This window comes from Carlito syrichta, unplaced genomic scaffold, assembly GCF_000164805.1.
Source record: "Carlito syrichta isolate Samal-C Ts95f unplaced genomic scaffold, Tarsius_syrichta-2.0.1 Scaffold315373, whole genome shotgun sequence".
In the NCBI taxonomy this organism is placed as follows: Eukaryota; Metazoa; Chordata; class Mammalia; order Primates; family Tarsiidae; genus Carlito; species Carlito syrichta.
Genome location: NW_007259469.1, coordinates 325,994 through 340,591, shown reverse-complemented (window position 1 = coordinate 340,591; position 14,598 = coordinate 325,994). Strand labels below are relative to the sequence as shown.

General features: G+C 37.1%; 1 protein-coding gene across 1 annotated transcript in view; it reads right to left on the bottom strand.

Annotated features, from left to right (window-relative positions):
- Nucleotides 1–14,598, bottom strand: part of CCDC148 (coiled-coil domain containing 148) — a 270,375-nt gene that overhangs the window by 41,377 nt on the left and 214,400 nt on the right. The window contains exon 13 of the mRNA XM_008072646.2: nt 9,799–9,917. Coding sequence (XP_008070837.1) covers nt 9,799–9,917 — 119 coding nt within the window. The remainder of the gene's footprint in view (nt 1–9,798; nt 9,918–14,598) is intronic.

Here is a 14,598-nt window from a genome sequence, read left to right as displayed (position 1 = left end):
CCTTAACTAGTGTGTAAACATGCTTCTTTAACTAACATTCTAATTTTTATTTAATGTCATCTGATAGCTATATGTATGTATATACATATATAAAAATATATATATTTGGGGGGATAGTCCTCCAAAATATAGAAATGTCAAATGCTTGAAGTTCTATTGTATCCATCATGGTAGTGGCATTTTGTAAAACCTGCCATGATGTTTCTCCCAATCCATGGCTTTATTCTAGTTCTTTCATTGAACCAAAACTGCCAAGTTTCTGCCTACCTAGCCCTGCTGCTTTGTAAAATCCTTTTGAAGTTTATACCAAAAGGTTCAGTAATTCCATTACCTACAAGTGCTTAGTAGAATTCCCTAGCTAAGAGGTTAGTGATAAAGATGTCAATAAGGTCTAAAATGGTTGCCTCCACTTCATTCACAAATACTGTGTGAGACATTGGGGGACACAGCATTCCTTTGCTGCTAAGGAGAACCAGGAAATTATTGGTGTAAATGTTTAATGGCAGAAAAGTAATGCAGTTAAAGCAACATGCCCAAAGAGAAACTTTCAAATATCTGTAGCACTAATTATGTACCAAAATAAAAGTTTTTGTCATTGGAGAGGAGAATTTGAGTTAATTGATGATCAAAGAGACCACTGCACCTAGTTGTCCTATTTTAAAATCACAGCAATCTATTGTCAGTCACCTCATTGACACACACATATAAAACAAAAATAATGGTGGGCACTAAAGGGATGCAATAATGCTCATTTTATATATTTTAAAAATGCATTCTAAAGGGTTTCTGAATATTGGTTAGCCTCTACCAAACATGCATCTGCTGATACCCCATTTTATGACCTGAACAAGTAACTGTAACATAGATCAACTTAGCATATAGTAGAAATCTACTAACTGTTTTTAATGAGCCAAGATTTCCAAAATCAAAAATCAAAGTTATAAACAATAAAGTAAAAGCAGCTCAAACTATTCAACAAATGGCATGCTTCAATTGTTTGTGATTTGGAAGGAAACATAGATTTACAGTCAACTTGCATATATCATGAGCTAAATCATCATCCAAGAACTCTGGAATGACCCTCAGCTGTGCCGTCTCTACCCAGCTGGTGCTCCGTCTGCCCACTGGCACAAGTTTGCTTGTTCATTTTCACATCAAAATGGCTATACATTGCTTTGTCCATAAATTTCTTCACCTCCTTCTGTCAATCATGCTTACTCAGTTAAGCTCCATTCAGGAACTACCATAATCATATCCAAATAATCTGTGTATCCATGTATAAACATCCTCCAAAATTAGTCTTGTTATGCTGATGAGCAGGTTATAAGTGTTATTATTATTATTATTTTAGACAAAATTACCTCAGTGGGTTAGAAGACAGCATGTTGGATTCCAATGAGGTCCTTTTCAATCTTTTAAATTAATGCTAATTTGCAAAGCATTTCTATTATACATATAAAAGACAAAACAGACAGTCCTATTAAGAACTGTATTTGTTTAATGGCTCATAATGATCTTTGGTCTACATCATTTGGCACATTCACTTGGAATGGGGATTTGGTTGACAGAGATTTAATGAACAAGGGCATTCCCACTAATTTTGGGAAATCTCATGCTTAGAAACAAAAACATAACAAATGTTTGTAAAATTTCTGATTAAGTCACTTTACTAAGCATACTCTTTAAAAATCTCAAACATTAGACTGTGAACCCACTTTAAACGTTCTTAACGCCTTCCAAAACAGCATGCTGAAATTTGCACACTGTTAAGAAAAGATGTGGAAAATAGAGAGAAACATCTGGTTTTGCTACTTAGAAAATGCAGTAACTGTCAATTCTCTGATGTTGGCAAGCACCTCCAAACACACACTAGATTAGCAAAACCAATTTAGTATTAGGAAGGCAGCTGGCTCTAGTCTCTTCCTTCCCAAATGGTCATCGACATTTTAAACTTCAAATGTTTACTGTTTTACAATATAGGAAAATGCTGTTATTTTGGGGGAAAAAAATCTTAAAACTATTTTTTTCACTAATGAAAGCAATGATGTCTCCATTACACACACACACACACATACACACACACACACACACACACGAGTCCTTAAAGAAGGACATGCAAAATTTTTGCTTGAAGCTCATTTCTAGAATTGATAAGGTCCTCCATGAATATAAAGTTTTATCTACATAACTTCTCTGAACTATTTCAGTGAGGGTGTAGTACTGGGAAAAGAGAAATTGTAGGTATTTTTATTAAAAAGTGAAGTCTTCTCATGAACTCAGTAGATGATTTTGCACCCATACTTCAGAAAATATTACAAGAACTCTGGTACCATAGTCCTCAAACTTTGCTGCACTTTAGAATCCCCTCATAATTTTCCAAAAATTCTGATGTCAGAACCCCTCCTTCCCATAGATACTGACTTCACTTGCATGGGGTCTGGTATGGGCATCAGGACTTTCAAAAACTTCCCCAAGTTATTCGAATATAGCAGAGAATGGAAGGACAGTTGCTCTGGTATTATTAATACATAAACATAGAATGAAAAAGTTCTTAGAATCCATACTGTTCATTTGTTGTTTATGCCGTACTTCAGTGTTTGGGTTATGAAATGGTATGCAGAGGAACTGCTTAGCTTAAGTAAATCTGCTTTTAGAAAGCTTTAAAATTACCTTCTGAAGTATATCATTAAAAACATTTTAACACATTAAAATTATCACAGAAAATAAAATGAGAAAGGCAGGCTATGTGTTAAATCACAAGAAACAGCAATGGAGATAAGTAAATGAGAGGCCATAATTATAATTATATTAAAACAATTAGCAAATTATTAAAACAATTAGCAAATACAGAAGAAGAGTGTATATTAATACAAGAGAGCTGAACTTCAGAAAAGTTAGAGACTGAACATGTTAGCAAGCATTTACAAAATGTCCTAATGCCTGGGAGAGATAAGCCTCTGTGCATGGAAGAATGGTCTAATTTCTGCATGTTTACTCTGCAATATTCAGTGGTAATAGGTAGTGATGACCCAAAGGAAATACAGCAAATGAGATATGATCAGTACATGTCCTAGCTTTCTACTCCTCCCTATGGGTAGAATCTTTCACACCCCAACATAAAGAATACTCAGTGAAGAAAGTTTTTGGAAATGGGGTAAATGTTTAAAATCCCCCTCAGACAAAAGAAACAGAAACATCAAAGACCCATCACAGTTGTACAGAGCTACAGACTGCAGTGACCAGGGCTGCAGCATTGGACTCAACAAGGTTAGTTAGGAAGTGCAGGCAGAGTCCTGCTGGAGAGAAAGAACCAATGTGTGCAAAAGAAGGGAGAGGGATTAGATTCCAGTGACAAGAGGGAAAAGAAGATTTTGAGGAAAACTACACAGAGGGCAAAACGGCAAGGTGCTGAGATGGCTAGAAAAGGATCTAGAGTGTAGAATTAGAAAAATAATTATGACAAGGAATACACATTGTGGTAAAAGATAAAAATGAAATTCTTCTGTGTATATTGAAAATTGCCATTTCCATTGCCCAAAAAACTAAGAGTATCTTTCACTTAATACTCTTATATTTTGATTAGTTTATTAACTTCTATACATTTCACATTACTTTCCAATTTGCTTACCAATTTGAAAAGCACAGCAAGACAATGAAACAAAACTTGTTTATGGCAAGCACCCCAATAGCCACCAATTTCTTGTTAGGACATCAAAAATGAAGTGAAAACTACTAGAAATTAGGTGATTAAAGCCCAATATTTAATTTCAAACTTGTAGAATGTGGCCATTGATATAAAGGGGAAAAAATAAACTATAACCAAATAAAGTTATTAGAAAATAAAAGAGATTGAAAACAAAGTAACTAACTCTTTCAACCCAAGAGGCCAGAAAAAGCTCAGTAATACTCAGGGTCATGCTTCTTTCTTTGCCTTCCTTCATTCTCCATCCCCAGTGACATGAGTCACCAAATCTAATTTAATATTTAACATCTGCCATCTTTTGTACCACCTCTCTACCCCATTGTCATTTCTACAGTTTAGATACTTTTTTCTCAAAGGGCTTCCTGAAAGAAACTTATAATTGGCTTCCTGGTCACCAATTTCTACCTATTCCAAAATAATTTCCAAGCTTCACCAAAAAAACTACGAAATTTTCTTTTCTTATTTTTAGAGTCATGGTCTCACTCTGTCACCCAGGCTGGAGTACAGTGCTACAATCATAGCTTACTGCAGCCTCAAACTCTTGGGCTCAGGAGATCCTCCTGCCTCAGCCTCCCAAGAAGCTGGAATTACAGGTGGGTGCCACCAAACCCAACTAATTCTTTTTAAACTTTTGGTAGAGATGAGGTCTCACTACTTTGGACAACTGGTCTTGAACTCCTAGCATCAAGTGATCCTCCCACCTCAACCTCCCAAAGTGCTGGGATTACAGTTGTTTGCCACCACTTCCAGCCATACACTATGAAATTTTCTGAAGGACCTATGAAGTCTAGAACTGGAGAGCTATTCCAGAAGGATGTTCCTAGGTTGGAAATTAAATGCGGTGTATATGTGTCAGCTCTCCTTAATGAAATTTCAATTTTAAAAACCCAACAGAACTTTTAAGTGAAATTTGATAAAAGAATAGCTAAGATATTTTTGAAAAGAACAATGAGTGAACACTTACTCTATTAGGTAGCAAAACAGAGTAATTTAAACAGAATGGTATCAATGTGGAAGTATAAATACAGATCAGTTTTTATTTAATCGAATCAAGAATACATATGGATATAAAAGCATATTTAGAAATGTAATACGTAACAAAGGTGACATTTTAAATCAGTGAGTAAGGATGAATCATTAAATAATTGGTGTTGAGATGGTTGGCTATCAATTTAGAACAATTTAGCACATATCATTCATGAAAATAAGTTCCAGATGGCTACAAAGCTAAATTTTAGAAGAAATATGAATAATTTATAATATTTTAAAAGAGGTAGGTCCATTTGCAGGGATATCATGTATTGTTTTGAAGTTTGTGCTTTACAAAAATGATGCCTGTCCAAGGTCAAGTGGAATATGACATCCAGCTTGGCCTCTGCTTGTCAGCTATGTGCCATGGTTCAGAAGGGGAGCATTTTTCTAATTTGTTCACTTGCATAGGAGCTCTCTTCACTCTGCCACCAAAAGAAGGCACCTTTTTCTAACTGGCACAAAGACCTTATGCACTAGCAGAACCAATAAATTGCACTTAATAGTAAATAAGCAATGTATACATATATGAAAGTTTTTTAAAAACAAATGATTGCTGTGGACTGAATGCATCACCTCAAAATCCATATGTTGAGGTCCTAACTCCCAATGTGATAGTACTTAAAGTGAGGCCTTTGGGAATGGGGCCCTTATGATGAGATTAACATCCTTATAAGAAGAGACACCCATTAAGCCAGGTGTGATGATGTACATCTTTAGCCCTAGCTACTTGGAAGGCTGAGGCTGAGGCTGAGGCTGATATTGAGGGATCACTTGAGCCCAGCAGTTTGAGGTTGTCAAGTCAGCTATGATTGCACAACTATACACTCAAGTCTGGGCAAAAGAAGGAAAAAAAGGAGAGACACTAGAGGACTTGCTGCTTCTCTTTCTGCCACGTGAAGACAAAACAAGAAGGCTGCCATCTATAAGCCTGGAACAGAAGCCTCACCAGAACCTGACCATATTGGCACCTTGATCTTGGGCTTCCAATCTCCAGAACTGTGAGAAAATAAATTTCTGTTGTTCAAGTCACCCTACCTATGGTATTTTGTCATAGTAGCCCAAGCTGACTAATACAATGGAACTATATTGTTCAATAAGTTGGATCTCTTATTATCACTGCACTTACACTCGTTTTTTTAAAATAGGAACAAATAGATAGTATGTATGTATATGTGTTGAACCACTGATAACAGCAATGAGATTCAGAGAAGAGACTACAAGAGGGTAGTTAGTGGTCATGGGGCATTTAAACTTTTAAAAATGTTTATGAGAATGTCCTCATTATTACATATTTCATTTAAAATATCAAAATATGTGAATATGCCAAGTGCGGTGGCTCATGCCTATATTCCCAGTTCTTTGGAAGGCCAAGTGGGGAGGATTACTTGAGTCCAGGAGTTTGAGACTAGCTAGGGAAACATAGTGAGACCTTGTCTCTAAAAAAAAAAAAAAAAAAAAATTAGCCAGGCGTGGTGGCACACCTGTAGTCCTAGGAGTCGGAGGCTTAGGAGGCTGAGGCAGAAGGAACACCTGAGCCCAGGAGTGCCACTGCAACTCCAGCCTGGGTGACAGAGTGCAACCACAACTCAAAAATAAACAAGTAAAATAAAATGCTTGACTATTTTAAGAAAAAAAAATTTATGTTAGGGATTACTCATGTTGAAAAAAGTCAATTGATAGGAATCATTTGTATTTAAAGAATATTTAACTGTTTTTCAGAGAGTCAATGTGTTATATTCAACATTTCATTTGATCCTTGCAACCATTCTAATCAGTAGATACTGTTTCTATCTTCATTGTACAGATGAGGAAACTGAAGCACAGAGACATTAAGTAACTTACCCAAAGGTCACACAGCTATAAAGGATAGAGTCAGTATTCTAACGTCAACAACCTGATTCTAACCTTTCATCTTAACTTCAGTGACATGTTGAGAAACAAAAACAGGGTACCGGGAAATTAGGAAGTTAATGGAAACCTCAGCAAGAGCAATTTCAATAACTAAAGACTGCAAAAGACATAGTGTAATAAATTGAGAAGGGAAATGTCATGAATAAATAAAGTAAATTGATATGTCTTCTGTTATGTTGAACAACATGAAATCGCCAATACTCAATCATTTTTTGCCTACAAAACTGCAATTTTCATAGAGTTCAACCTAATATATTGGTTTATCTGTGAATATTGTTTTTAAGAAACATAATCTTAGAATTTAAAAAAGTTTAAAAAGGAGGTAAATGACAAGTTTTCAAACCCTCAAGGATATGCGAGTGTGTTTTGAGGATAGATTGGGAAATTGTTTCAAACCTTCTTATTCTGACATGAAGAAAGTGCCTATAGTTAAAATATCAAGCACAGGGTTTGTGAATTATATTTCAGCAGTACAGAAAAACGTTTTGACCAATCAACCAAATTCTGAAGCACCCTATAGTTACAAAAGAACACAATTTCTAGTTATTGTCAAAAGCTGAAGCTGCTAGCAATTTTTACACATTGAATTCAAATGAGGGCTACACTTCTATCTACAATATTATCAAAAATTTTCTGTGAAAATTTCTTTTATATATCCTGATATTTTAAAGGTCTTCGTCACTGATTTCCCAGTGGCATATAAACCTTGGCTCCAAAACAATCTGAATCTACAGCGTTTCAAAATAAGAGTTGAACATACGGATCGTAGACCCTTAAAAGCTAATCAACTCAGCCCTCAGAAGTTATCCAGTCCAATTTTATGTAAGACAAAACAGAGCCATGTGGAGGTTGACAAACTTTCCCAAGGTCATAGACTATTCAAAGAAGAGTTAAGACTAAAACCTTGGTCTCGTTGCTCCTAGCCCTTAGCACTCCTTCTGCCATCCTGTGACATGTCTATTTTTTCCTGTTACATAATGCAGACTAATCTAATTTTCCTTTTCTTCTTTTTCAACTGAAGTTCTGAATCAGCTAATCTTGATAATTACTGGGACAGGAAGCAAAAGACTAAAATGATTCTGTAAGCAAAGGCGCTCCCTGACAATAATGGGTGATTTTATCAGAAGCCTGTCTCCTAATGCTAGGACTACACATCTGTTCTGTTTCCCCCATTCCTTTTAATTTCTGTGACTCTTTTGTTTTGCTGGGATTTTTTAGACTGTTAAATCAGCCTTTTGACCACTGCCTTTGCCTTGCTCTTTAGCATTTAGCTGTCTGGGAGTTCCTATCTACCCCCTTATTTCTGACTCATGACCTGTCTTCTGGTATCCACTTATGCCTTTGTTTGTGCTTGTTTATTTGGGTTCTCATTGGCAGCTTCACCTCCTAACCACAAGCCCTGGCTTTGCTATGTTCTTGGTTCTTTCAGTACCAGATTACATTCAACTCTAAAAATCCTGAGCTACCTGAAAAATAATATGAACTTCACCTAGAAAATCCTTAGGAATGTATAACATCTATTTGAAACCCCAGACTTAATCTGCAACCTTGGTAACTAGAGTTTGAGATAACTGTCACATGTAGGTGAACCTCATTATATAAAATGGTTATGTCTTGTAAAGTTACTTATAAGTCTAAGGGGCATATTTTAAGATAGGCATTATTTTTAAGAGCAGTTTCAGATTCGCAGTGAAATTACACAGAAAAGTACAGAGTTTAGGGCAATTCTTTTTTACAACAACTAACTTAGGTAAGTACAGTATGGAAGCTCACTATTTAAAGGTAATGTACTGTGATTTATATTGTGAAATGAAAGATCTCTCTTCAGTTTCTCTTTCGGAAAAATCACCAAGGAGCTAGCTAAATTAATAACTATGCCAGTTATCAAAATATTGTCTCTCTCTAAATCCGCCCTTCATTGTCTGCTCTCTGAAAAATGGAGTCGGATCCTTTATCTATATTCCTTATATCTGGCAAAATATTAAGCTGTGTCAGAAGAGGGTGTTTGAAGTACACTGCAGAAAGAGGTTTTCTTTCTGGTTCCAGTGTTTACTCCTTCTTGCTCCTACCATGCAATAGCCAACAGCACGTGTAGGGTACCCCTAGTGTTGCTTGTGCCCATAGAGTTCCAATGAGACCCCCATCGACAGGTTCCCACCAAATTTCAATGGTATCTCCATAGTCAGGTTTCCACTGAGTCTTGCAAGCTTCTCAATAGTTGGTTCCAGCTTTGGCCTGCCTGTATCCAAGAAGGGTGTTGCCTGTACCCAAGAGTGTTTTCTGCTTGCCCAGTGACCATGAACTAGCTCTAGCTTAACCCACCCAAGTACCCACATCTCCACCATGCAGAGGGCTATAACCACAGCTGCTACATTGAGGTCCGAATCCTAAACATGAAGAGGGGGGCCTCAATTCCAAACTTGTTTCTTCCATGGGAATCCTCCTTCAGCCTTAGAATATTCTTTAGAGTTCTCTTTATTCTGTTATGTTATGAGGATTTACTGTTAGACTTTATAATTCTTGATATTAAACTTTCCCTGTTCAATTTACAGCATTGTTTTTGTCTCCCTGATTGGCCCGGATACAGTAACTTTGAAAAAATAATCTTAATCTCTTATTTACTCATATATAAAATAAGGAGACTGGGCTACTTGATTGCAAGTGTCCTTTCCTCCTCTAAAATTACATAATTTTAGGAAATTCAGATTTTTCTATATATCTGGGCATACCCTAAGTATATTATAATGAAAGCCATGCTGCACTGTGTAGTTGTGCATTGTCTTCCTCAAGCCTCGGTCACAGTAAATAGGTCTCCCTTCTTATTTGAATAATGGCTTTCCCCTTTTGAGCCAAAATATAAAGTCATAGCAGCAGCCAGTATCATTTTGTGCATACAGTGGGCAGTCAAATATTATAAAATCCTCTGCGGGTTTTAACCAAAAAGCGATCTAAGGGACAAATGGAAAACTAGAGGTTCATGTATGAGAGTTTAAAATACAGTCTAGATATCATTTTATCCTTTTGTGAATATAAATATTGAAAGGATACATTAAGTGTAGAAAACTGCTCCCTCTGATTTTATTTATCCTAACACATTACACAAGACTCCATTCACCACCTCCATTACCACACAATTTAAAATTTCCTTTTACCTTTCTCTGTCTTTTACTGACTGTTCAGCCATTAATTTCTTTAGTTCTTCTAGACGCTGAAGATCTCTCATTTCCATTTCTTGCCACTTCTGTTCTTTTTTAGCCCAGTATTTTCTTATCTAGTATTAAATGTTACATAAAATTTAAATTAACAACAGATATGTTAAAATGAAGGAAAAAGCTACAACATTAGCCATTGGTTCATATCACAAAATTTAATTTAAACGGGACTTCATCTCTTTTGTTTCTTGGATCTGCCTATAGCATATTGGTAACAAAAAAATAAATTAAAACATGAAGCTACATGTCCTGAGAAACTGCATGGTTTAACAATTTCTGAAGTGGAAATATAACTTGTGCTGAGACTTAAGGTTTTAATCTGTGGCTAAAATAATCGACTTTCAGGGAACCACAACAAAAGCATGTTATTGTCTCTAGAGTATATGATCTACCTGTTACTCAAGAATATTTTTATCCTCTTATGGTAATGCAGTCTTTAACAAATATAGCGTTAAAACTATTTTTACTTTAAAAGCATGCGTTTATTTATGCTAATGGACAGCAGGATGTTGAAAGCTCTATGCTTCTGGGGAAGTGGCAGGAGATAGGTGGGAGGAAGGAGGAAAAGAGCAAATTAGCAGAGTTGTGGTATACAGTGGTTCTGACTTATGTGGTAAAATAAAGGTCAAGTTTATCAAGTACAAAAAGGTGAATGTATCATACTTACCAGGCCTGTTTTATTTCCCTATTCTGAAAATGGAAGTGGAATGAGAAAACCGGAAGTTTTCAGTGGACAAAAACTATTATTCAGTATTTTCCAATATGATGAGACAATTAAAGGTAATGTTCATTTGACAGAAGTTCACTCCACCACTCTGGCCTGCCATGTTGTGTCTGGGTCAAGAGAACGGGTCTTGCTGGTGAGTAGCTTGGTGGTGAATGCTAATGAGTGACAGGCAACTGGGGGTCTCTTGTAGAGGCCAGGTTGACCTCATCCCCAGTGTGGTTAAAGAGGGGTGGACATGAAAATTTAAGTAGTTTCCTGACCTGTCCTAGAAACACGGTCTCTGACTTCTGGGAGAACCAGAAAAAGCCTCCCAAGTACTATGGCCACAGCCATAGAAAATCTGCAGTCACAATAGCGGCATTCATTCAATGCTTAATGAATAACTGGATGAACTCAGTATACAGTGATATCCACTTGAGATAACTGAGATCTGAATTTAGGGTAAGCAGAAATGAAGATGGAAAGACAGCAGCACCAATGATGAAGAGAGAGCAAGGGGTGGGAGCAGGAGAGAAAGAAAATATTGACCAACAAGGACTATTCCAGAATCCTAACTGAAAAATGCCAGGGAATTTTATTAATGCCAAAAATGGAAATGTCAATAATGATTATGCTATCTCCATATGGTTTTTATCAACAATCTTTATTTTATTCTTTATATTTTTCTGCATTACCTTATTTTTAGCAATATGTATTTCTTTCAAAATAGGAAAAAAATAAATACTTTAAAACTGGATTTTTTTTTAAAGAACAGATATTGAATCAAAAGTAACTTTTCTCTGGGTTTCAACAGTCCAATAATATTTGCTTATTCCCAGCATTGGCCTTAGAGGGAAGTCAAGCAATCCTTTGACTACAAGCAGAGCGGCTCAGGCTGCTGGCATCCTTGAATCTCTGACATCACTTGGTACACTTCCCTGTGCAGCTCTAGAAGTATGTTATAGCTGGAGCTTTTTGGAATCTCAGGATCAATTATTTTCATCTTTGACCATCTGCTACCCTCAAGTATTGCTGTAGTATAAGTGTTTCTTTCTCTTTCTCTCTCTCTTTCTCTCATGTTTTACCCCTTCCTAGTACTTTCTGTTGGAACCTCTGTGTCATCTTACACAAAACTTCTTCCATCTCCAACCTTCAGAACACTACTTCTTGCTTTCACTGAAATTCTCTCAAGTGACAGATGCTCATTTTCTGATGCTCCACGTGCCACAGGGTTGAGAAAAGTTTAGGCATTTTCCTCATTGTTAACTTCTACTTCAAGACCACTATGATATTCTTCTCATGTATAATCCCTTCTCCCTTTGATGTTTACACTACCTGGATCTATCACTCTCCACCTGTCTTTATCACAGGCACATGTGAATTTCCAGAAGGTCAAGAATTCAAATACCTGAGTCACAGCCTTCTCTGTCAACAGCCCTTTCCTAGGCAACTTCAGCGTCTGTCTGAATGCCCTTCCAACCTGTTATTCTCACAATTCCATGACTTCCTCCAGTCAAAAAAAACATTTTCCCCTGTAGGATTCTATTATCACTGAAAACAGTTCCTACTCTGAAATCTTGAATAGTAGCAATGGACTCTGTGACCAGAATCTGTTCCTACCCCTTCCCATCATCTTCCAGGCTCTGTTGTATAAGGCTATTCCCCTAATGCAGCCCTCATTGTGATGCTTTGCTAATTGGGATACTTAGCTTCTCTCCCACAGGCTGCAGAAATTGTTATTTATTCAGCTAAAGTGTTTAGAACATAGCATATACTTGATAACCATTTGATTGATGATACAATTGTAGGAACTAATTATGATTTCAATGGAATCCTCAGTAACAATCAGCATTCCTTTTATGAATTCCTGGTCGATGCCTCTCAATTTCCCATAGTACTATTCCAAAACCTGTTCACTATGTTCAGCTCCATACCTGCCTCTACTTCCTCTCTTTCATTAGCGGAAACAGAAATCACCTTCCTTGATGTCCTACCCACCAGAGGAAGAGGCATCCTTCTTTCTGTTCAAGACTCATCCCTCCCCTGAACTATAGACCTCATTCCCAACTCCATTTTCTCCATAGCCTCACTCCATCATCTACTTCCCTCTCCCCTCTACCTTCAGCCTCTTGGTCTTTGCTGCTTCCTTCTCCTCACATAGAATTAAACACAAATAATTTTTCCTATTACAAAAATTAGAAATACTTTCTTTAGACTCCCCAAGACTGTAGCACCACACCCTTTGTTGTCCCTCTTTAGGCAAGCATCTTAGAATACTTGCTTTTCTCCATTTTCACACCTCCATTTTTACTCCTAACCCATGGTATTCCTACCTCTGCCTTCCACTACAAATTCACTGCTCTCACCAGTGACTTCCAATGGACCAAATCAAATATCCTTTTCAATTCTGATGATTTTATTTGGTGTCTCTGTGCATTTCATTATATTAACCCTTATCTATAGTATTAAAACACTACTGACTTTGGCATTAATTTGTCCTACAAATATTTATTGAGCACATGCTTAAAGCCAGATGCTGTGTCCTTGGGATGCGGTGCTTAAATAAGGCCTCTCCCTCATAGAACTGGGATTTCTATAAAGGGAAAGAGACAATAAAGAATGAATGAATGAGCAGTATGTTACATGTTGTATTCAATTCTAAGAAGGAAATAAGTGGAGAGATGATTTAGAAATATTGGTGTAGATTAGAAGGCATCTTTAAATAGGACATTTGAAGACAATGACATTTGGGTGAAAACATGAAAGATAAGAATAAAACACTCATGGGAAGAGATGGAGGGGAGTACTTCAGGAAGAGAGAGTGGCAGGTGCAATAGCATTGGGTGGGAAAAACCTCACATGTGCTGGGAATTGTGAGGAGGCCAGTGCAGCTGGAGCAGGTGGCATGAGGTAAGAGGAGAGGTAAACTAGAGAGCTGCATGGACCTAGATGACTAGGCCAGGATTTCATTTTAGAAACAAGGAGAAGCCATTGAAGAGACTAAAGCAAACAGTGACATGATCTGACTTACATTTTAAAAATCTTACTCTGGCTATTAAGTAGGGCCTGGATAGTAGGGGAGCTAAGGAGAAACAAGGAGAAGAGATAGAAGGGTAAGGCAAAGATGATCCCTTGGATTCAGAAAATGAGTCAAGATTTAAGAAGAGCTTTTGAGTCGAATCAGAGTGCTCACTGAGAGATTAGCTGTGAAGATTGGAGGAAAGGCATCAAGGATGATTCCCAGGTTTTTGCTTGAGCAACTGGTTGGACTGTGGTGCCAATAACTGAGACAGAAGATAGGGAGAGTAACAGCTTTAGAAGACAATCAGGATCTCAGTTTTGAACATATAACACTTGACATTCCTTATAAGAAATCTAAGTGGAAAGGTCAAACAAACATCTGGATGCACAAATGGGTGGCTCAGGGAAGAACTTAGTGCTGGAGACCTAATTAAAGAGATACTTCCTTGTGATATTTGATGCCACAGATCTGGATGACACCTCTAGGCAGAGGATGTAAACAGAAGAGAGAAGGTTGACATGCACTTTCATGGGTATCTGCTTTTTGCACAGCTTTTTCTACTAGAATGATTTCCCTTCTCCACTTGAGAATCTTATCTATCTTTAAGGCCAGAACAAATGCCACCCCCTTCTTGAATCTTCTTCTGAACTCTCCAGGAAAGAGGTTAGCGCTATATATGGTACACCAATGATACGTTGCTAATAGTTTATGACACTCCTTTCTTCATCCTGCCTTACATTCCCTGATTATTTTTCCTGGGAGCTCTGGCTCCTGGTTATTACCAACATATATGGTCACTTAACTAAATGCCTGGGATGCTCTGCACCAACTGGATACCTGGTAAATCCTTCCTGTTCTTTCTTTGAGTTTTGGTTTTAGCCTTGCCTTCTCAGCCTTTCTTCCTCTCTCTTGACTCCAGTCATAGCTAGGTGTACCTCATAAGGCTCTATCTATTTATATATACTTAGCATACCATTCCCTGTATTGATTTACATTATTTATCTTTGTATCC